At 46.1% G+C, this 23,751-nt stretch overlaps 1 protein-coding gene across 1 annotated transcript; it reads right to left on the bottom strand.

Moving 5' to 3' along the window:
- Positions 1-5,710: 5,710 nt before the first annotated feature.
- LOC128933185 (epidermal differentiation-specific protein-like) lies at positions 5,711-6,421 on the bottom strand. Its single transcript, XM_054270099.1, has one exon. The coding sequence runs from the start codon at positions 6,419-6,421 to the stop codon at positions 5,891-5,893; it is 531 nt and encodes a 176-aa protein (XP_054126074.1). The 3' UTR covers positions 5,711-5,890.
- Between the last annotated feature and the right edge of the window lie 17,330 nt (positions 6,422-23,751).

The following is a 23,751-nucleotide window of genomic DNA, read 5'->3' as shown; positions in this document are numbered from 1 at the left end:
AAATCCCGCAGCGCTGAGAAAAGATGCAGAAATTTGACACCCGGATCTCCGCCTCTGCTGGTGCTGCCTTTTCCCCCAGTGTCCCAGGACCACCGAATGTCAGCGCTCTCTGCTGTGCTGCACTGCAGAGCTGCACTTCTCCATCCTGCCTTGCAAGCTGCTCCCACGGCACCAATGCAAGAATCATCAGGATTGATCATATGAGAGTGTCCAAGCTAGAGGAGGCAATGCCACATGTGTGAAACCTGTTGTACCCTCAGCTGGCATTCCAGAGTCCTGGCCTATGGAATGTAGAAGCATTGCAGGTTGTGTCTGTGGCTAAGTGAAACAGAAAGTGTCAGTGCAGAACCAGCATCACTTCTTTTGTAATTTGCATTGCAATGCCCTTGTGGTACTGTGGCCTCTGCCATTGTCTGTAATCCATTTTCTGTTGCTGCCAATAAAGAATGCTTTGCAATCAGCAGTGGGTCTGTTTTGTGCATCTTTGGAATAGATAAATATTGCTCTTCCATGCTGAGATGTCTCTGTGTATCCAGAGAATGGTCCCCACAGTCACTTCCAAAACTTTTTCCTGGATGTCTCCTGCAGAATTGTGTTTCCTTCTGGATTAACTGCTCATTAACAGTGGGGTCAGGCTTGGCTCTACATGTCTTGGTGAGCATGTAGATCATTGCTGATCCTGGCCAAACACTCACCTGCAGATTCTCCCTGGCTATCACACGCTTGGTTGTATCTCAAGGCAGTGATTGTAGTGGTAATGCTGCCTTCTACTGTCCTAAATCACATCATAAACAGAATGTTTTCAATAATTTCAATTCTTTAGTCCTAATGGTGAAACCTGCCTTGTTTTTCACACCTGCAATAGCCTGATAAGGAATGAGGAATGACAAGGGTAGATCAGGATCTGGTGAGTCCTGTGCAAGTTCAGCTGGACGAGCAGAGTCTCAGCCCTCCTGCAGCAGTGCCTGATGAGAGCTGCAGCCCTGAGCTGGGCACTGTGGCAGCTGTCCCATGGCAGCTCTGCCCTGCAGGGTTCCTCTCCCTCTGTGCTGGCCTGCTGTGTGCCCTGATTTCCTTGCCCTGGTCCCAGACAGGAGCTGCACTTGGCCTCTTTGAACCACATGATAGTTTTATTGCATTAAATTGTTATTTAGTTGTTTTTGCACTGGATGTTTGATAATCTGCACTGATCACATGGTCTTCCCCACTCCTAATCCTTGCTGGTAGAAGTCTGTCCCGGGTTTACTCATCCCCTGACCCGTTCCTCAATTGTGTCCTATTGGCTGTGGTCCTATTCCTCCATCCCTCATTCCCCGAGGTGTAAAAGTTTCCCACCGTGAGGCATTCCCTCTCTTTTTCTCCTGGGACACCAACTCCTCCCCATGCAGGATCCCCTGGAGTATTTCCACAGTAACGCTGTGGGATTATTTGCCCTGAGAGGAGAAGAAAACTTCCAGTCTTTTGCTTTTATCATTGTAAAGGCTGCCAAGGGCCTGGGTCCAGTGTTGGATGGCTCGGGCCTGAATGGCTCTGGGAGAGAGCAGCCAATTTAGAATGAGGTGCACATGGAGCCAGTGCTGGAGCTTGCCAAGGGCCCTTTGGATGGTCCCTGAGGACAGTTCTGTCTGTGTGTCTGTGTGTCTGTGTGTCTGTGGCTGCCATGCCCAGCTGAAGCTGTGTTCCCTGTGCTGAGGCTCAGTGTCCCTCTCAGCTGCCTGTGCCTTCCTGCAGCCTCTCTCCTCCTGTTCTCACCCACTGACACAGCCCTGGCCACTTTCCCAACGCTTCCTGTTCCCTCAGCCCCCTGCAGGAAATATTTTCACAGCAGCGCAGTAACAAACCCTGCTGTCCCACACTGCTGTCTCTGCCCTGGCTTCATCACCAGCATGGGACAATATCTGCCCATTCTCTCTCTTGCCATCATCAGCATCTTGAAGTAGAAAACCCCTGGAGGTTCCCGCCAGCATAAATTGTTCCAGGAGTCCATACACTGTGCTTGGGATGTGATAGGCACAGCTACCCCTGCCCCAGGGAGCAGTGCAATCCTAGAGAACGGCAACTGAAAGCTTCAAAGTGAAATATGGATGGGGTGGTTTCAGGAACTTTTACATCTGCTAAATGAAAGGGTTCGGGTTTTTTTTTTTTTTTTTTAATAACAAAGGATTCTTGTAAGTTTTTCAGTAATGGAGGATGAAGATGGAGAACGATTTAAACCTGCAGTGGAGGGGATTACATTTGACAGCAGAGCAGGTAAGAGCGGCTGCTGAATTGGGAGGGAAGTCTGATGTTGGGGAAATGTAATTGATAAATACACAACAAGTAATCCCCGAGTTCTTGTACACATGACTTGCTGATGACATTTTTTCAAGGAAATTGCACAAAGAATGCAGTTAGCCAGAAAGTGACAAAGGTTTTAAAGTCTTCCTTAGAATTAGTGACAGAAAGATTTATTCTGGAATGGACCTCCCTAGACCAAGGCCTTCTTCAATGCAAAGATGCCACCAAAGGAAAACAGGTTACTCATGGCCATGCTCAAGTGATTTGTGAACAGCCACAAGGGTGGAGATTCCCCAGGGTCTCTGGCCTTACCAAGCAGCAGACTGGACATGAGGGCACCCTAAGATCACTTTGAACCAGTATTGTCTTGTGATCCCACAATCCTCCTGCCTTGCATCGTCACTCAAGCTCAGGATTTACGGATAAGAACTGGCAAATCCGAGTATTACCTGAGCTGTATTGCTCCTGAGGATTCTTGCTCTAAAGAAAGGGTCTCAGCTGATAATCTCACATTACAGATGTGGAAGCCCACAGCACATTTATTGGCTAGTCTGTTTTGGAAATAACTCTTGCTTTCCCTTCGTCTTCCTTCAGTAATTCTCAGGAAAACACACAGGCACCTCCCTCCCAAAACACACTTACATCCTGCTCTCAATGTCTTCTGGATTTCTGACTCATTTAGAGTAAGAATCACATCCACGACATATCATAGGTGATATCCACAATCTCATTCGTCGTCCAGGCCTTCTTTCAGAATTCCTGAAAAATTGTCTCTCAGGGAAAGAAAATCTTTCTGCAAAAGAAACTCAGAGTATTGTGAAAGGATCAGAGAAAAGAGCAGCTGCAGCCTCTCACAATGAAATTCCCTCCTTTCCCCAAACAGAAAAGTTACCCTATTTCTGTGTGCATACAGCAGCTTTATTACTCATTAACTGCTGAGAATAATTGTTTGAAGCACTTGACATCCAACAGGTCTGCCCCATTTCTTGACTTTCTTTGTCTCATCAGTGATTGACTCTAAGCAAACTTTCACTGTAGGTTTGCCAGTTAGGAGAGCAGTTTGCTGCCAAGCCAAGAGAAGCACAAGAAGATTGCAAAGTGATGCTTTCAGGAGGTGCATTTGCAGGAGTGATCTGGTGTTTCATTGATGTTCTGTGCCTCTCTCAACACTGAGGTTGCTCGGCCATCGTTGCTTTCCTGATGATTTCAGCCAGATGCCCTCTCACACTCAGAGATTTGGCTCACTTGACTCACACATCTCAACTCTTTGGAGCATGGGCAGAGGAAGACAAAAGCATCCTGGTCACTTAACTCCAACTTCCTGTAGTCTGTCAGCAAAGGATTTTCCTGTTTTGTTCCTTTCAATCCCACAAACTCCTTATTTAGACTCCTTTTGAAGAGGAGCTGTTCTAGTCAGTACTTCTGTACAGGTTTTACCCTACCTCAGGCATGTCAGGATTGAGTATATGCAACCCCTGAGAGATTAATTCCAGTCCTGTCAGAATGGCTTCTCTCTGTCTCCTTTCTGTTGGTGGATAAGAAGTTGAAGGGCATATGCATCCTGCACAGCATGAGAACTGGAGGAGCAGGGGAAGGGAAGAGTTTATTCCATCTCCTCTGAACAGAGGGCACACCTGGAATACTGCATCTGTTTCAGATGCCCTATTAAAAGGACAATGTGAACAAAATGGTGGAGCCCCATACAGGCCAGTGGATGGCACAGGAGCATCCCATGATCCAGGAGAGTCTGAGGGGCCTGGTCCTGTTCAGCCTGCAGAAGACAAGGCTCCTGTTATCCGAGGGGCTCAGCAAAGGACAGCTGGAAAGAGTCTTAGATGGCAGCAGGGAAACTCAGACATAAAAAAATGAATAAAAACTCATGCCAAGGATTGCTCAGAACTGGCCGAAAGGTCAGAGACCCTGGAGAGTCTCCACCCTTGCAGATTTTCAAAAATCTCTTGAGAACGGCCTTGAGTAACCTTCTTTCCTTGTATCTGCTGTGAGGAAGGCAGTGAAATAGGGAAGTCCCTTCCCAAATAAATCTTTCTGTCAGTAATTCTCAGGAAGATTTCAAAACCTTTGTCACTTTCTGGCTAATTGCATTCTTTGTTCAATTTCCTTGAAAAAATATCATCAGCAAGTCATCTGTACAAGAACTTGAGGATTACATGTTGTATATTTTTCAACTCCATTTCCACAACATCAGACTTCCCTCCCAGTTAAGCAGCAGCTGTTACCTGCTCTCTTGTCAAATGTAATCTCCTCCACTGAGGGGTCAAAGTCCTTCTCCATCTTTACTTCATCCTCGTATTACTGAAAAACTTACAAGAATCCTTTGGTTTAAAAAACAGAACAAACAAAATAAAACAAACAAAACTCCCCCCCCCCACCCCCCTCCCCATTTCTAACAGCAGATGTAAAAGTTCCTGAAACCACCCCATCCATATTTCTCTTTGAAGCTTTCAGTTGCCGTTCTCTAGGATTGCACTGCTCCCTGGGGCAGGGGTAGCTGTGCCTATCACATCCCAAGCACAGTGTATGGACTCCTGGAACAATTTATGCTGGCGGGAACCTCCAGGGGTTTTCTACTTCAAGATGCTGATGATGGCAAGAGAGAGAATGGGCAGATATTGTCCCATGCTGGTGATGAAGCCAGGGCAGAGACAGCAGTGTGGGACAGCAAGGTTTGTTACTGCACTGATTTACCTGATCTACCCTTGTCATTCCTCATTCCTTATCAGGATATTACAGCTGTGAAAAAACAAGGCAGATTTTACCATTAGGTTTAAAGAATTGAAGTTATTAAAAACATTCTGTTTATGATGAGATTTAGGGCAGTAGAAGACTGCACCATTTCTACAGTCACTACCTTCAAATACAACCAAGTGTGTGATAGCAATGTACATTCTGGAGGTGAGTGTTTGGCCAGGACCAGCAATGATCTACATGCTCACCAAGATATTTAGAGTCAAGCCTGACCCCACTGTTAATGAGCAGGTAAACCAGAAGGAAACACAATCCTGCAAGAGACATCCAGGAAAAAGTTTTGGAAGTGACTATGGGGACCATTCTCTGGATACACAGAGACATCTCAGCATGGAAGAGCAATATTTATCTATTCCAAAAATGCACAAAACAGACCCACTGCTGATTGCAAAGCATTCTTTATTGGCAGCAACAGAAAATGGATTACAGACAATGGCAGAGGCCACAGTACCACAAGGGCATTGCAATGCAAATTACAAAAGAAGTGATGCTGGTTCTGCACTGACACTTTCTGTTTCACTTAGCCACAGACACAACCTGCAATGCTTCTACATTCCATAGGCCAGGACTCTGGAATGCCAGCTGAGGGTACAACAGGTTTCACACATGTGGCATTGCCTCCTCTAGCTTGGACACTCTCATATGATCAATCCTGATGATTCTTGCATTGGTGCCGTGGGAGCAGCTTGCAAGGCAGGATAGAGAAGTGCAGCTCTGCAGTGCAGCACAGCAGAGAGCGCTGACATTCGGTGGTCCTGGGACACTGGGGGAAAAGGCAGCACCAGCAGAGGCGGAGATCCGGGTGTCAAATTTCTGCATCTTTTCTCAGCGCTGCGGGATTTGCATTCTAGCAGCCACAGCCAGGGCGCAGGGGGCGCAGGAAGGAAAGCTTGTCGTTAAAATTGATTGCCTTGTAATTTGGAACGTTCTCATGGGCTCGGGCAAGGTATTGAATTCCACTTCCATCGCTGTGCTCACACAGCAGCCAGACACCTCTCTGGACTTTGTGGGAAGACATGATGTCATTGTCATGTCCCGCACCCAGGTTGGTTGGTTCTCTTATTATTCTGCTCTTCCCTTGATAATCACTGTGTTCATAGAGAGTGATCTGGGGATTATACAGATATTCAGTGATCACCTGCAGAGAGCTGATCCTGTCATTCATCTCTTTCCCTACAAAGCTATATTCTCCCTCCTCAAACACCAGAAACTGACCCTTGTAATCAACATGCTCATAAGCCACCCAAGGCTGGCCAATTACTTTCACTGAGGAGACAATATCATTCCAATCTGCATCTTTTAGATTGGAAATGTCAGTGGTGAATTCTTTGGACATGCCCTGGAAGTTGGCATGCTCATAAATGATGATTTTGGCCATCTCTGCAGGACTTCTGGGGTGCAGATTTCTTGCTATAGGAGCTGGATACCAGCCTGCACAAAAGGAAGAGAGAAAACAAGCAGAGCTTGTGAGAAGACTTTCTACTCCAGACAGAGAATTATGGCAAGTGTGGTGCAGAAAAGGAAAAGTGGAATATTTTTTTCAGAATAGAAACATAGCAGCATCTGGAAAGGAGTGAGGGCATTTCAGTTTAGAAGGAAAACATAAAACGAGACCTGTGCCCGCCACTACACAGTACAAATTAGTTGGGTGTGTTGGTTTAGTTACATACCCAAGATGAAGCTGTAAATACTCTCCCAGTCACCCCCCACAACTGTGTATCAATGGCCCCTCCAGGCTGTCCCTGGGTGAGGTTTGTCTCTCCTGCAGCAGCCATCCATCTCCTCATGCCCTGAGAGATGGCTTCAGTCGCTGCACACGCACACAGCAGAGCCTCACGGCTGTGCTGCAGCTCTCAGCCCAGCACTAAAGCCTCCTTCCCTTGCCCTGCCCTTCACAGCAGCTGCCCAAGAAGCCCTTCCAGCTCTCCTGTGCCAAGGGTGCCTCTTACCTTGCTGTCAGCTGCAGGGCTGCCAGAGCTGAGGGCAATTCCTCCAGTGCAGGGCTGTGGTGTGTGCAGAGTGTCTCACCTGCCTCCGTTTATAGCTCACTCAGAAGCCTTGTGCAACACCCCAGGTGACAGCATGACAAGTGACCAAAACTCTCCAAACGCCAGATCAGCCACGGTAATTCAGGCACACCAAAGTACATTGTGACACTGGGGCTGAGGGAGTTTCCTGCTTGTCTTGCCCTCCCGGGAAGTGCTTAAAATGCACAAGGATTTTTATGAGATTTTCTAGTCACAGAGATGGCACTGGAGCACCAGGTTTTTAAAAAAATTTCCCTTTTGTCCTTAGAATCATGGAATCATTAAGGTTGGGAAAGGCCTCCAAGATCATCAAGTCCAAACTTTGATTGTGAACCACCATGCCCAGTGCCCTGGTTCACGGCAAATTCTGGAGAGAACCCTCAAAGAGGCCCCTCTAGGAAAGCCGATTCAATTGGCCTGGGGGGAAATACATCCTTGGAGAAAAGTGGAAAACAACCTGTTTAATAAACAATAAACCTAAACAATGTTAAACAATAAAACTGCTTACTGCTCCAAAAGAGATGACAAACTGAGAAAGTCCCCTCCCCGGGTTGCAGCTCAGCTCACTCAGTCTCTGATCAGTCCCTCAGGCGCTGGAAATGCCGCGGCCCAGGCCCGGCCCGGTGGGCCCCAGATGGGAGCTGCCGATGCCCAGCTGGTGTTCAGGCCCGAGCAGCTTTGAACACGTCCAGAGAAAATGGGAAAAAACCCCTCAGGCCAGAGAACTGCTTTGCCTCAGCTAGCTAAACTAACTAAACCAAAGGAGAGCTCTGTCCTGCTGTCTGTCCATCCGCAGACAACACAGTCCAGGAGCAGGAATGTGGAGGAGTGAGTGCAGTGTCTGAAAACAAACTGCTGCTTCTTCTCTGCCCCCTTCACTCTCTGGAACAAATCCTAAAGATGCAAAACTTAGTATTCAGCATAAACGGAACAAGACTACTAAAAGCATCATCTAGTGAACCCAGGACACCCAGTAAACCATATTGCCAATGTTTCATCTCCTTGTGTTTTGGATATTTTCAGGGATAATAATAAGTTTCTCCACCACTTCCCTGGGTTGCCCATTCCAAAGCTTAATTACTCTTGCAGTAAAGATGTTTCCCTTAATCACCAACCTGAACCTCTCTATACACAAGTTGAGGGCATTTCCCCTTGCTCCATCATTGGTTGACTGGAGAACAGAGCGACCCACTTGGCTATATCTTCCTATCTGGAGTTGTGGAGAGTGATAAGGTCCCCCCCTGAGCCTCCTTTTCCTTCAGGATAAACATCTCCAGCTCCCTCAGCTCTTCCTTATCAGACTCTTCACCAGCCTTGCTGCCCTTCTCTGGACTCCAGCACTTCCATGTCTTGCGGTGAGGGGCCCAAATGAACACAGGATTCCAGGAGTGGCCTCAGCAGTGCTGAGTACGGGAGGACAATCCCTGTCCTGCTCCTGCTGGCCACCCCATTGCTGATCCAGGCCAGGTGCCATGGCCCTTCCTGGCCACCTGAGAACACTGATGGATCATGTTCAGCTCTTTGAAGGTGTGGATGCACCATCCCTCGAAGGGTTCTTCAGGGTCTCTTGCAGCCCAAACCATTCTCTGATTCCTTGACATATGTATTCATGTATATATTTATGTATAGTAATAGATGGGCATGGTACTATTGTAGATGGTAAACAAAAGCACCAATGTTGTTGTCTCAAAACCAGACAGAAGATCACAGTGGAGAACCAGAAACTGGGGGTAAATAGGGACCAACTAATATGATGTAAAACCAGCTTCAAAGTCAGAATTCTTTAGCAGAGTTATGGCAAATGACCACCAGAGATCTTTGCAGATATTTATTTTGTGCAAATTACTGAATATTGTAAATGGTGCCTTATACTGTCAGTCTTGTAGTTATACACTTGAATATGTTAAGAGATAGTGTTCCACACATGTCAAGTCACAATCTTGTGCTAAGTATGACTCCAAGCATTTCCCTAGTTCAGGCTGAAGTAAATGTTTCAGGTAATGTTTCTTTTTAATATTTTTCTGGCATCAACTGTTTCTGTTTCTGTCTATGGAACAAGAAAGCAGAGATTTTGCTGCCCCAGCTTATTTTTTGCTTTTGAAATCTTTGATCCAGAGATCTTGGTTCTCCTCACTTCCTGATCCTCCTTTCTTTTCTTTACTACACAGGCACAAATTATGTTCTACCTCAATTTATTCTCCCTGATGCCAGACTTTGCTGACAGCCACGAGAGCTCTTTGCAGTGCACTGAAAGATCTCATGGTCACAGGATCCAAACGGATGCTGACACAGAGGTCTTATTGCAAATAATTTCTTCTGTGATCACACAGGTGACAACACCTTTGATGTGCTCTTGAAAACTCTGCCTCTGTGATTCCTGGGATCTGAGACTGTGGAACACCCAGGATGGCCATTTTCAGTGGTGCTTCTCTAGAAACCTGCTGGACTTGGTGAGCAATCTACAGGGAGCACTGAAGGAAAACAGTTTGTTGGAGTGTGGAGAGTGTCATTACTTGATCACAGGCTTTGAGTGCTCCTGGGAATCTGCAGAGTTGCAGAACACAACATCCCATAAGCTCTGGGGCAATGAATCCTGTGGTAGGGATGCTCTTCCTCATTCACCATCTCTACAGGTGTTTCCTTCTGTCCCACTAAGATCTATCATGGTCTTTGTGTCTGCAGACTTCCAGCTCATGGAAATTTAAAGTGTGGGAAGACCAACTTGTAAGGGTATGTGAAATATGACAGCATCTGGTCTATGACGTTTATCTAACAAAGGCCTTTCTGATTCAAAAGGAGTCATAACAGTGGGATTTGCCAGCAAAGTTTGAGCTGGAGCAGCCAGCAAGCAGGGCATGGATATAGACAGGAGAACCACAGGAGAACCACTCTCATGTAACTTTTGTGTTCTTCCCTTTTACTTTCAATCTTGATCAGCTGTTTGTAGGAACTATCATGGGCTTTCTCAGACGAGTATATTGTGTGTTGAAATCCTACAGATCCACAGATGCTCTTTCAATTCTCTTTTCCTTGCACTTGTATTTGGATGTGATTGTACTTGTACTCCCTGGCAAGCAGGAGAGCCACATCTTGAAAAATTGCCCTTCCAGAAAACCCAAATTCACCAAGGAAGCCCCAAACATTAAACTGTGGAGAGACAAATTGCAGGGACACATTAATTGCTGAGTGCAAGGACAATGCAAAGGAGCTCATTAGACCCACTGAGGCAATGTCATTGCACAGAAATCCGCATCAGGGCAGCCTTGGTCTGACAAGGCTGAATGAGATGGACAAGGGACATGGATCATCTTTATTTACAGCAGGATTCCTCAGGAGCAGTATGGCTCAGGAAATAGTGGGATTTGCCTGTCTTGGTCCTTATGTGATGAGCTTGAATGATCCAGGGAGCCAGGAGGATTGTAGGATTGGTGGGTAATTCAAGTTGGAAGTGACCTTTGGTTGTCATTGGATCCAGTCAGCTGCTTAACACAGGGACAGCTGTGAGGTGAATTATGGCTGCTGGTGGCTTTATCCAGTCAGGTCTGGAAAACCTCAGAGTACGCAGACTATCCAACTTCTTTGGGTGGTGTGATTTAACATTTTCTGACATCATTATGAAAATTTTTCTCAGCCATGGAAGAGACAAGGCGAAGGATTCTCAGAGGGGCTCAGCAAAAGGACATCTGGAAAGGGTCTTATCTGGAAACAGGGAAGCTCTGACTGAAAATAAGGAAAGTAACCATAGCCCTAAGAGTTTTTCAGCACTGGAAGAAAGGTCAGCGATCCTGGGGAATTTCCACCATAGGAATTGTTCCGAAATCCCTTGAAGATGGCCACGAGTAACCTGGTCGTGTTTGGAAGTTGCTCTGCTTGTGACCAAGGCCTTGGACCTCCCTTCCACAATCTATCTTTCTGTCAGTAATTCTAAGGATGGTTTAAAAGCCTTTGTCACTTTCTGCCTAATTGCATCTATTGTTCAATTTCAATGAAAAAGTGTCATCGTCAGGTCAGGTGTACAACACCCTCAAGTTTATTTGTTGGACATTCATGAACTCTATTTCCCCAAAGTCAGACTTCCTTCCCCATTCCTCCACAGGCTCTCACCTGCTCTCTTGTCAAATGTAATTCCCTCTATTGAAGGCTCAAAGTCCTTCTCCACCTTTACTTCTTCCTCTTATCACTGAAAAATTTTCAAGAATCCTTTGTTAGATTTTTGGATGTGACACTTCCTCATTTGTTTGGATTATGTCTTTGATTAAATACACCCCAAAACAAACCTCGGCATGAGCAAATGCAAATTTGCTCTAACATTCCCCTGCATATCCCTCCCTGAACCATTTCTTGCTGTTTTGTAGGCTTGTACTCATCTCTGGTGCACGGGTAGCTGTCCCCCCAGACAGGCCAAGGAGAGTGTATGGACTCCTTGAAGCATTTAAGCTGGAAGGAACCTTGAAGGGTCTCTACTTCAGGCTGCTGCTCAGAGCAGGAGGGAGAATGTGGAGATATTGTCCCATGGTGGTTATGAAGACAGGGGAGGGAAGTTGAAGTGATATTTGTACTATGGATGATTAGTGGGCATGGTGGTATTTGGGCAAAGGTTGGGCTTGATGATCTTGGAGGCAATTTCCAAAATTAATGATTTCATGACACTAAGGACAAAAGGGATTTTTTTTTTTTTTCAAAAACTGGTGCTTCAATATCATCTCTGTGACCTGGAATCATGACTGGATATCTCCCATAAAAAGTCCTTCTGCATTTTATTACTTCCCGGGAGGGCAAGACTACAAATTGCCACAAGCAGGAAACTTCCACAGTCCCAGTGTCACAATGTACTTTGGTGTGCCTGAATTACTGTGGCTGATCTGGCTTTTGAAGAGTTTTGGTCACTTGTCATGCTGTCACCTGGGGTGTTGCACAAGGCTTCTGAGTGAGCTATAAATGCAGACAGATGAGATGTTCTGCACACACCACAGCCCTGCACTGGAGGAATTGCCCTCAGCTCTCGCAGCCCTGCAGCTGACAGCAAGGTAAGAGGCACCCTTGGCACAGGAGAGCTGGAAGGGTTTCTTGGGCAGCTGCTGTGAAGGGCAGGGCAAGGGCAGGAGGCTTTAGTGCTGGGCTGAGAGCTACAGCACAGCCGTGAGGCTCTGCTGTGTGCGTGTGCAGAGACTGAAGCCATCTCTCAGGGCATGAGGAGATGGATGGCTGCTGCAGGAGAGACAAACCTCACCCAGGGACAGCCTGGAGCGGGCCACTGATACACAGTTGTGGGGGGTGAGTGTGAAAGTATTTTATGACTTACTCTGGGGGATATATGCAAACCAACGCGTATATCTAATTAAAACTGGGTAGTTATGGGTACATACCTCATTTTACATTCTCTTCCAAGTGAACATTTCTATATCATGCCCTCATGCCCTCACTCCTTTCCAGCTGCTGCTATGTTTATTCTTTGTTCAAAATGTGTTGCTTTCCCTTCTTTATTTTTTCCCACTCCACATTTTTCATCATTTTCCATCTGGTATGTAAAGGTTTTTTACAAGCATTGTTTGTTTTGTGTCTTCCTCTTGTGCAGGCTGTAATCTAGCTCCTATAGCAAGGAATCCAAAAACAAAGAAGTCCTGCAGAGATGGGCAAAATCATCATTTATGAGCATGTCAACTTCCAGGGCATGTCCAAAGAATTCACCACTGACACTCCCAACCTAATAGCTGTGGGTTGGAATGATATTGTCTCCTCAGTGAAAGTAATTGGTCAGCCTTGGGTGGCTTATGAGCATGTTGATTACAAGGGTCGATTTCTGGTATTTGAGGAGGGAGAATATGACTCTGTAGGTAAAGAGATGAATGACAAGATCAGCTCTCTGCAGGTGATCAGGGAAGATCTGCACAATCCCCAGATCACGCTCTACCAACACGTTGACTACAAAGGGAGGAGCAGAATAGTAAGAGAAGCAACCAACCTGGCTGGGGGAGAAGATGATGACATCGTGTCTTCCCACAAAGTCCAGAGAGGTGTCTGGCTGCTGTGTGAGAACAGTGATGGAAGTGGGCCCCAGCACCTTGCCCGAGCCCATGAGGACGTTCCCAATTACAAGGCGATTGACTTCAATGACAAGCTCTCCTTCCTGCGCCCCCTGCGCCCTGGCCGTGACTCTTAGACTGCAGAGCCTGTGACCCTGAGGGACGGTGCAGTCCCAGCAGGAAATCTCTGATCTCTGCCCCTGCTCATGTCCCTTCCTTTGTGATTTGCTTTACAAAGCCCTTGTGGTACTTTGGCCTGTGCCACTGTCTGTAACCTCTTTTGGGTTGGTGCCAATAAAGACTCTTGCAAGCAACACTGGGTCTGTTTTATGGACTGTTCAGTGAGGATAAATATTTCCCTTTCTTGGAGAGATGTCTGTGAGTGCTAAGAAAATGTGTTGGGTAGTCAATTTGAGATGTTTTTCATGGATCTCTCCTGAAAGGAATATTCTTCTTCCAGATTCACTGTTGAGTAACAGTGGGCTCAGGCTTGACTCAACGAGTGCAAAAGTCTTGGTGAGCATGTTGATTATTGTTGTGATCCTGGCAAAACTCTCCCATTCAGACTGTTTTAAAATATTAGATGTTTGATTATATCTCATACAATCTATCACAGTAATGGATCATGCTGGTGATACAGTCTTCTACTCACCAAATCACATAATCAAACAGTAAGTTTTCCTAACTTTGAAGTGACAGATTGGTTGATCCCTGTGGAAACAACTGTCTTGTGCTTTTTAAACCTGTAGTTTCTTGATAAGGGAGGATGGATGACATAGTATTCCATGATCTGTTTAGCCATGTGCAAGTTCACCGGGACGAGTTTGAACTCAGCCTCCTCCACCACTGTGTGTCTGTGGCTGCCATGCCCAGCTGAAGCTGTGTTCCCTGTGCTGAGGCTCAGTGTCCCTCTCAGCTGCCTGTGCCTTCCTGCAGCCTCTCTCCTCCTGTTCTCACCCACTGACACAGCCCTGGCCACTTTCCCAACGCTTCCTGTTCCCTCAGCCCCCTGCTGGAAATATTTTCACAGCAGCGCAGTAACAAACCCTGCTGTCCCACACTGCTGTCTCTGCCTGGCTTCATCACCAGCATGGGACAATATCTGCCCATTCTCTGTCCTGTCATGAGTAACAGCTCAAAGTAGAAAAGCCCTGGAGGTTCCTTCCAGCCTCAATTGTTCCAGGAGTCCATACACTGTGCTTGGGATGTGATAGGCACAGCTACCCCTGCCCCAGGGAGGAGTGCAATCCTACAGAACAGCAAAGGAAAGGTTCAAGGAGAGAAATATGGATGGGGTGGTTTCAGGAACTTTTTCATCTGCTATTGCAAAGGGTTGAGTTTTGCTTGGTTTGGGTCTTTTTTTGTTTTGGTTTTTTTGTTTTGTTTTTTTTTTGTTTTTGTTTTTGTTTCTAATACCAAAGGATTCTTGTAAGTTTTTCAGTAATAGGAGGATGAAGTAAAGATGGAAAAGGACTTTGACCCTTCAGTGGAGGGTGTTACATTTGACAACAGAGCAAGTAAGAGCTGCTGCTGAACTGGGACGGAAGTCTGATGTTGGGGAAATGGAATTGATAAATACACAACAAGTAATCCTCAAGTTCTTGTACACATGACTTGCTGATGACATTTTTTCAAGGAAAGTGAACAAAGAATACAATTAGCCAGAAAGTGACAAAGGGTTTTAAAACTTCCTGAGAATTACTGACAGAAAGATTTGTTTTGGAAAGGACCTCCCTAGACCAAGGGTTATTTCATAGCAAGGATGCCACCAAAGGAAAACAGGTTACTCATGGCCATGCTCAAGTGATTTGTGAACAGCCACAAGGGTGGAGATTCCCCAGGGTCTCTGGCCTTACCAAGCAGCAGACTGGACATGAGGGCACCCTAAGATCACTTTGAACCAGTATTGTCTTGTGATCCCACAATCCTCCTGCCTTGCATCGTCACTCAAGCTCATGATTTACGGATCAGGACTGGCAAATCCGAGTATCACCTGAACTGTATTGCTCCTGAGGATTCTTGCTCAAAAGAAAGGGTCTCGGCTGATAATCTCACATTACAGATGTGCATGCTCACAGCACATTTATTGGCTAGTCTGTTCTGGAAATAACTCTCGCTTTCCCTTCCTCTTCCTTCAGTAATTCTCAGGAAAACACACAAGCACCTCCCTCCCAAAACACACTTACATCCTGCTCACAATATCTTCTGGATTTCTGACTCATTTAGAGTAAGAATCACATCCAGGACATATCAAACGTGCTACCCACATTTTCATCCCTGGTCCATGCCTTCTTTCAGAATTCCTGAAAAACTGTCAATCAGGGAAAGAAAATCTTTCTGCAAAAGAAACTCAGAGTATTGTGAAAGGATCAGAGAAAAGAGCAGCTGCAGCCTCTCACAACAAACTTTCATGCTTTCACCAAACAGAAAAGTTACCCTATTTCTGTGTGCATACAGTAGCTTTATTACTCATTAACTGCTGAGAATAATTGTTTGAAGCACTTGAGATCCAACAGGTCTGCCCCATTTCTTGACTTTCTTTGTCTCATCAGTGATTGACTCTAAGCAAACTTTCACTGTAGGTTTGCCAGTTAGGAGAGCAGTTTGCTGCCAAGCCAAGAGAAGCACAAGAAGATTGCAAAGGTGATGCTTTCAGGAGGTGCATTTGCAGGAGTGATCTGGTGTTTCATTGATGTTCTGTGCCTCTCTCAACACTGAGGTTACTCAGCCACCGTTGCTTTCCTGATGATTTCAGCCAGATGCCCTCTCACACTCAGAGAGTTGGCTCACTTGACTCACACATCTCAACTCTTTGGAGCATGGGCAGAGGAAGACAAAAGCATCCTGGTCACTTAACTCCAACTTTCCTGTAGTCTGTCAGCAAAGGATTTTCCTGTTTTGTTCCTTTCAATCCCACAAACTCCTTATTTAGACGCCTTTTGAAGAGGAGCTGTTCTAGTCAGTACTTCTGTACAGGTTTTACCCTACCTCAGGCATGCCAGGATTGAGTATATGCAACCCCTGAGAGATTAATTCCAGTCCTGTCAGAATGGCTTCTCTCTGTCTCCTTTCTGTTGGTGGATGAGAAGTTGAAGGGCACTTGCATCCTGCACAGCACGAGGACTGGAGGAGCAGGGGAAGGGAAGAGTTTATTCCATCTCCTCTGAACAGAGGGCACACCTGGAATACTGCATCTGTTTCAGATGCCCTATTAAAAGGACAATGTGAACAAAATGGTGGAGCCCCATACAGGCCAGTGGATGGCACAGGAGCATCCCATGAGCCAGGAGAGTCTGAGGGGCCTGGTCCTGTTCAGCCTGCAGAAGACAAGGCTCCTGTTATCCGAGGGGCTCAGCAAAGGACAGCTGGAAAGAGTCTTAGATGGCAGCAGGGAAACTCAGACATAAAAAAATGAATAAAAACTCATGCCAAGGATTGCTCAGCTCTGGCCAAAACGTCAGAGACCCTGGAGAGCCTCCACCCTTGCACTTTTTCCAAACATCTCTTGAGGATGGCCTTGAGTAACCTTCTTTCCTTGTATCTGCTGTGAGGAAGGCAGTGAAATAGGGAAGTCCCTTCCCAAATAAATCTTTCTGTCAGTAATTCTCAGGAAGATTTCAAAACCTTTGTCACTTTCTGGCTAATTGCATTCTTTGTTCAATTTCCTTGAAAAAATGTCATCAGCAAGTCATGTGTACAATAATGAGGGGATTGCTTGTGGTGTATTTATCAATTCTATAGCCCTAATGGCAGACTTCCCTCCCAGTTAAGCAGCAGCTGTTACCTGCTCTCTTGTCAAATGTAATCCCCTCCACTGAAGGGTCAAAGTCCTTCTCCATCTTTACTTCATCCTACTATTACTGATAAACTTACAAGAATCCTTTGCGATTAAAAAAAACCCAACAAAACAAAAAAAACCAACCAAACAAAAAAAACCCACCAACCAAACAAAACTCAACCCTTTGCATTAGCACTCCATCCATATTTCTCTCATTGAACCTTTCCTTTGCTGTTCTGTAGGATTGCACTCCTCCCTGGGGCAGGGGTAGCTGTGCCTATCATATCCCAAGCACAGTGTATGGACTCCTGGAACAATTGAGGCTGGAAGGAACCTCCAAGATTTTCTACTTCGAGCTGTTACTCATGACAGGACAGAGAATGGGCAGATATTGTCCCATGCTGGTGATGAAGCCAGGGCAGAGACAGCAGTGTGGGACAGCAGGGTTTGTTACTGCGCTGCTGTGAAAATATTTCCTGCAGGGGGCTGAGGGAACAGGAAGCGTTGGGAAAGTGGCCAGAGCTGTGTCAGTGGGTGAGAACAGGAGGAGAGAGGCTGCAGGACGGCACAGGGAGCATCTTTTCTCAGCGCTGCAGGATTTGCATTCTAACAGCCACAGCCCGGCACAGGGGGTGTAGGAAGGAGAGCTTGTCATTGAAGTCAATTGCCTTGTAATTGGGAACGTCCTCATGGGCTCGGGCAAGGTGCTGGGGCCCACTTCCATCACTGTTCTCACACAGCAGCCAGACACCTCTCTGGACTTTGTGGGAAGACACGATGTCATCATCTTCTCCCCCAGCCAGGTTGGTTGCTTCTCTTACTATTCTGCTCCTCCCTTTGAAGTCAACGTGTTGGCAGAGTGATCTGGGAATTGTGCAGATCTTTCCTGATCACCTGCAGAGAGCTGATCTTGTCATTCATCTCTTTACCTACAGAGTCATATTCTCCCTCCTCAAATACCAGAAACTGACCCTTGTAATCAACATGCTCATAAGCCACCCAAGGCTGGCCAATTACTTTCACTGAGGAGACAATATCATTCCAACCCACAGCTATTAGGTTGGGAGTGTCAGTGGTGAATTCTTTGGACATGCCCTGGAAGTTGACATGCTCATAAATGGTGATGTTGCCCATCTCTGCAGGACTTCTGGGGTGCAGATTTCTTGCTATAGGAGCTGGATACCAGCCTGCACAAAAGGAAGAGAGAAAACAAGCAGAGCTTGTGAGAAGACTTTCTACTTCAGACAGAAAATGATGCAAAGTGTGGTTCAAATAAGGAAAAGTAGGAAGTTTTTATCAGAATAGAAACATAGCAGCATCTGGAAAGGAGTGAGGGCATTTCAGTTTAGAGGGAAAACATAAAACGAGACATGTGCCAACAACTACTCAGTTCAAATTAGTTGTGTGTGTTGGTTTAGGTACATACCCAAGATGAAGCTGTAAATACTCTCCCAGTCACCCCCCACAACTGTGTATCAGTGGCCCCCTCCAGGCTGTCCCTGGGTGAGGTTTGTCTCTCCTGCAGCAGCCATCCATCTCCTCATGCCCTGAGAGATGGCTTCAGTCTCTGCACACGCACACAGCAGAGCCTCACGGCTGTGCTGCAGCTCTCAGCCCAGCACTAAAGCCTCCTTCCCTTGCCCTGCACTTCACAGCAGCTGCCCAAGAAGCCCTTCCAGCTCTCCTGTGCCAAGGGTGCCTCTTACCTTGCTGTCAGCTGCAGGGCTGCGAGAGCTGAGGGCAATTCCTCCAGTGCAGGGCTGTGGTGTGTGCAGAGTGTCTCACCACTCTGCATTTATAGCTCACTCAGAAGTCTTGTGCAACACCCCAGGTGACAGCATGACAAGTTACCAACACTCTCCAAAAGCCGGATCAGCCACAGTAATTCAGGCACACCAAAGTACATCGTGACACTGGGACTGTGGAAGTTTCCTGCTTGTCTTGCCCTCCTGGGAAGTGCTTAAAATGCGCAAGGATTTTTATGAGATTTTCTAGTCACAGAGATGGCATTGGAGCACCAGGTTTTTTAAAAAATTTCCCTTTTGTCCTTAGAATCATGGAATCATTAAGGTTGGGAAAGGCCTCCAAGATCATCAAGTCCAAACTTTGATTGTGAACCACCATGCCCAGTGCCCTGGTTCACGGCAAATTCTGGAGAGAACCCTCAAAGAGGCCCCTCTAGGAAAGCCGATTCAATTGGCCTGGGGGGAAATACATCCTTGGAGAAAAGTGGAAAACAACCTGTTTAATAAACAATAAACCTAAACAATGTTAAACAATAAAACTGCTTGCTGCTCCAAAAGAGATGACAAACTGAGAAAGTCCCCTCCCCGGGTTGTAGTTAAGCTCACTCAGTCTCTGATCAGTCCCTCAGGCGCTGGAAATGCCGCGGCCCAGGCCCGGCCCGGTGGGCCCCAGATGGGAGCTGCCGATGCCCAGCTGGTGTTCAGGCCCGAGCAGCTTTGAACACGTCCAGAGAAAATGGGAAAAAACCCCTCAGGCCAGAGAACTGCTTTGCCTCAGCTAGCTAAACTAACTAAACCAAAGGAGAGCTCTGTCCTGCTGTCTGTCCATCCGCAGACAACACAGTCCAGGAGCAGGAATGTGGAGGAGTGAGTGCAGTGTCTGAAAACAAACTGCTGCTTCTTCTCTGCCCCCTTCACTCTCTGCAACAAATCCTAAAGATGCAAAACTTAGTATTCAGCATAAACGGAACAAGACTACTAAAAGCATCATCTAGTGAACCCAGGACACCCAGTAAACCATATTGCCAATGTTTCATCTCCTTGTGTTTTGGATATTTTCAGGGATAATAATAAGTTTCTCCACCACTTCCCTGGGTTGCCCATTCCAAAGCTTAATTACTCTTGCAGTAAAGATGTTTCCCTTAATCACCAACCTGAACCTCTCTATACACAAGTTGAGGGCATTTCCCCTTGCTCCATCATTGGTTGACTGGAGAACAGAGCGACCCACTTGGCTATATCTTCCTATCTGGAGTTGTGGAGAGTGATAAGGTCCCCCCCTGAGCCTCCTTTTCCTTCAGGATAAACATCTCCATCTCCCTCAGCTCTTCCTTATCAGACTCTTCACCAGCCTTGCTGCCCTTCTCTGGACTCCAGCACTTCCATGTCTTGCGGTGAGGGGCCCAAAATGAACACAGGATTCCAGGAGTGGCCTCAGCAGTGCTGAGTATGGGAGGACAATCCCTGTCCTGCTCCTGCTGGCCACCCCATTGCTGATCCAGGCCAGGTGCCATGGCCCTTCCTGGCCACCTGAGAACACTGATGGATCATGTTCAGCTCTTTGAAGGTGTGGATGCACCATCCCTCGAAGGGTTCTTCAGGGTCTCTTGCAGCCCAAACCATTCTCTGATTCCTTGACATATGTATTCATGTATATATTTATGTATAGTAATAGATGGGCATGGTACTATTGTAGATGGTAAACAAAAGCACCAATGTTGTTGTCTCAAAACCAGACAGAAGATCACAGTGGAGAACCCAGAAACTGGGGGTAAATAGGGACCAACTAATATGATGTAAAACCAGCTTCAAAGTCAGAATTTTTTAGCAGAGTTATGGCAAATGACCACCAGAGATCTTTGCAGATATTTATTTTGTGCAAATTACTGAATATTGTAAATGGTGCCTTATATTGTCAGTCTTGTAGTTATACACTTGAATATGTTAAGAGATAGTGTTCCACACATGTCAAGTCACAATCTTGTGCTAAGTATGACTCCAAGCATTTCCCTAGTTCAGGCTGAAGTAAATGTTTCAGGTAATGTTTCTTTTTAATATTTTTCTGGCATCAACTGTTTCTGTTTCTGTCTATGGAACAAGAAAGCAGAGATTTTGCTGCCCCAGCTTATTTTTTGCTTTTGAAATCTTTGATCCAGAGATCTTGGTTCTCCTCACTTCCTGATCCTCCTTTCTTTTCTTTACTACACAGGCACAAATTATGTTCTACCTCAATTTATTCTCCCTGATGCCAGACTTTGCTGACAGCCACGAGAGCTCTTTGCAGTGCACTGAAAGATCTCATGGTCACAGGATCCAAACGGATGCTGACACAGAGGTCTTATTGCAAATAATTTCTTCTGTGATCACACAGGTGACAACACCTTTGATGTGCTCTTGAAAACTCTGCCTCTGTGATTCCTGGGATCTGAGACTGTGGAACACCCAGGATGGCCATTTTCAGTGGTGCTTCTCTAGAAACCTGCTGGACTTGGTGAGCAATCTACAGGGAGCACTGAAGGAAAACAGTTTGTTGGAGTGTGGAGAGTGTCATTACTTGATCACAGGCTTTGAGTGCTCCTGGGAATCTGCAGAGTTGCAGAACACAACATCCCATAAGCTCTGGGGCAATGAATCCTGTGGTAGGGATGCTCTTCCTCATTCACCATCTCTACAGGTGTTTCCTTCTGTCCCACTAAGATCTATCATGGTCTTTGTGTCTGCAGACTTCCAGCTCATGGAAATTTAAAGTGTGGGAAGACCAACTTGTAAGGGTATGTGAAATATGACAGCATCTGGTCTATGACGTTTATCTAACAAAGGCCTTTCTGATTCAAAAGGAGTCATAACAGTGGGATTTGCCAGCAAAGTTTGAGCTGGAGCAGCCAGCAAGCAGGGCATGGATATAGACAGGAGAACCACAGGAGAACCACTCTCATGTAACTTTTGTGTTCTTCCCTTTTACTTTCAATCTTGATCAGCTGTTTGTAGGAACTATCATGGGCTTTCTCAGACGAGTATATTGTGTGTTGAAATCCTACAGATCCACAGATGCTCTTTCAATTCTCTTTTCCTTGCACTTGTATTTGGATGTGATTGTACTTGTACTCCCTGGCAAGCAGGAGAGCCACATCTTGAAAAATTGCCCTTCCAGAAAACCCAAATTCACCAAGGAAGCCCCAAACATTAAACTGTGGAGAGACAAATTGCAGGGACACATTAATTGCTGAGTGCAAGGACAATGCAAAGGAGCTCATTAGACCCACTGAGGCAATGTCATTACACAGAAATCCCCATCAGGGCAGCCTTGGTCTGACAAGGCTGAATGAGATGGACAAGGGACATGGATCATCTTTATTTACAGCAGGATTCTTCAGGAGCAGTATGGCTCAGGAAATAGTGGGATTTGCCTGTCTTGGTCCTTATGTGATGAGCTTGAATGATCCAGGGAGCCAGGAGGATTGTAGGATTGGTGGGTAATTCAAGTTGGAAGTGACCTTTGGTTGTCATTGGATCCAGTCAGCTGCTTAACACAGGGACAGCTGTGAGGTGAATTATGGCTGCTGGTGGCTTTATCCAGTCAGGTCTGGAAAACCTCAGAGTACGCAGACTATCCAACTTCTTTGGGTGGTGTGATTTAAAATTTTCTGACATCATTATGAAAATTTTTCTCAGCCATGGAAGAGACAAGGCGAAGGATTCTCAGAGGGGCTCAGCAAAAGGACATCTGGAAAGGGTCTTATCTGGAAACAGGGAAGCTCTGACTGAAAATAAGGAAAGTAACCATAGCCCTAAGAGTTTTTCAGCACTGGAAGAAAGGTCAGCGATCCTGGGGAATTTCCACCATAGGAATTGTTCCGAAATCCCTTGAAGATGGCCACGAGTAACCTGGTCGTGTTTGGAAGTTGCTCTGCTTGTGACCAAGGCTTTGGACCTCCCTTCCACAATCTATCTTTCTGTCAGTAATTCTAAGGATGGTTTAAAAGCCTTTGTCACTTTCTGCCTAATTGCATCTATTGTTCAATTTCAATGAAAAAGTGTCATCGTCAGGTCAGGTGTACAACACCCTCAAGTTTATTTGTTGGACATTCATGAACTCTATTTCCCCAAAGTCAGACTTCCTTCCCCATTCCTCCACAGGCTCTCACCTGCTCTCTTGTCAAATGTAATTCCCTCTATTGAAGGCTCAAAGTCCTTCTCCACCTTTACTTCTTCCTCTTATCACTGAAAAATTTTCAAGAATCCTTTGTTAGATTTTTGGATGTGACACTTCCTCATTTGTTTGGATTATGTCTTTGATTAAATACACCCCAAAACAAACCTCGGCATGAGCAAATGCAAATTTGCTCTAACATTCCCCTGCATATCCCTCCCTGAACCATTTCTTGCTGTTTTGTAGGCTTGTACTCATCTCTGGTGCACGGGTAGCTGTCCCCCCAGACAGGCCAAGGAGAGTGTATGGACTCCTTGAAGCATTTAAGCTGGAAGGAACCTTGAAGGGTCTCTACTTCAGGCTGCTGCTCAGAGCAGGAGGGAGAATGTGGAGATATTGTCCCATGGTGGTTATGAAGACAGGGGAGGGAAGTTGAAGTGATATTTGTACTATGGATGATTAGTGGGCATGGTGGTATTTGGGCAAAGGTTGGGCTTGATGATCTTGGAGGCAATTTCCAAAATTAATGATTTCATGACACTAAGGACAAAAGGGATTTTTTTTTTTTTTCAAAAACTGGTGCTTCAATATCATCTCTGTGACCTGGAATCATGACTGGATATCTCCCATAAAAAGTCCTTCTGCATTTTATTACTTCCCGGGAGGGCAAGACTACAAATTGCCACAAGCAGGAAACTTCCACAGTCCCAGTGTCACAATGTACTTTGGTGTGCCTGAATTACTGTGGCTGATCTGGCTTTTGAAGAGTTTTGGTCACTTGTCATGCTGTCACCTGGGGTGTTGCACAAGGCTTCTGAGTGAGCTATAAATGCAGACACATGAGATGTTCTGCACACACCACAGCCCTGCACTGGAGGAATTGCCCTCAGCTCTCGCAGCCCTGCAGCTGACAGCAAGGTAAGAGGCACCCTTGGCACAGGAGAGCTGGAAGGGTTTCTTGGGCAGCTGCTGTGAAGTGCAGGGC

The sequence above is a fragment of the Melozone crissalis genome, unplaced genomic scaffold (assembly GCF_028551555.1).
Source record: "Melozone crissalis strain CALT ecotype California unplaced genomic scaffold, PUWL_Pcris_2 ptg000008l_1, whole genome shotgun sequence".
Taxonomy (NCBI): Eukaryota; Metazoa; Chordata; class Aves; order Passeriformes; family Passerellidae; genus Melozone; species Melozone crissalis.
Note: the sequence above shows the minus strand (reverse complement) of the source record. Positions and strands in the feature narration are given on the sequence as shown.

Coding starts and splice junctions, on each gene's coding strand:
- LOC128933185 (XM_054270099.1), bottom strand. CDS start 6,421: ATGGCCAAAATCATCATTTATGAGCATGCCAACTTCCAGGGCATGTCC.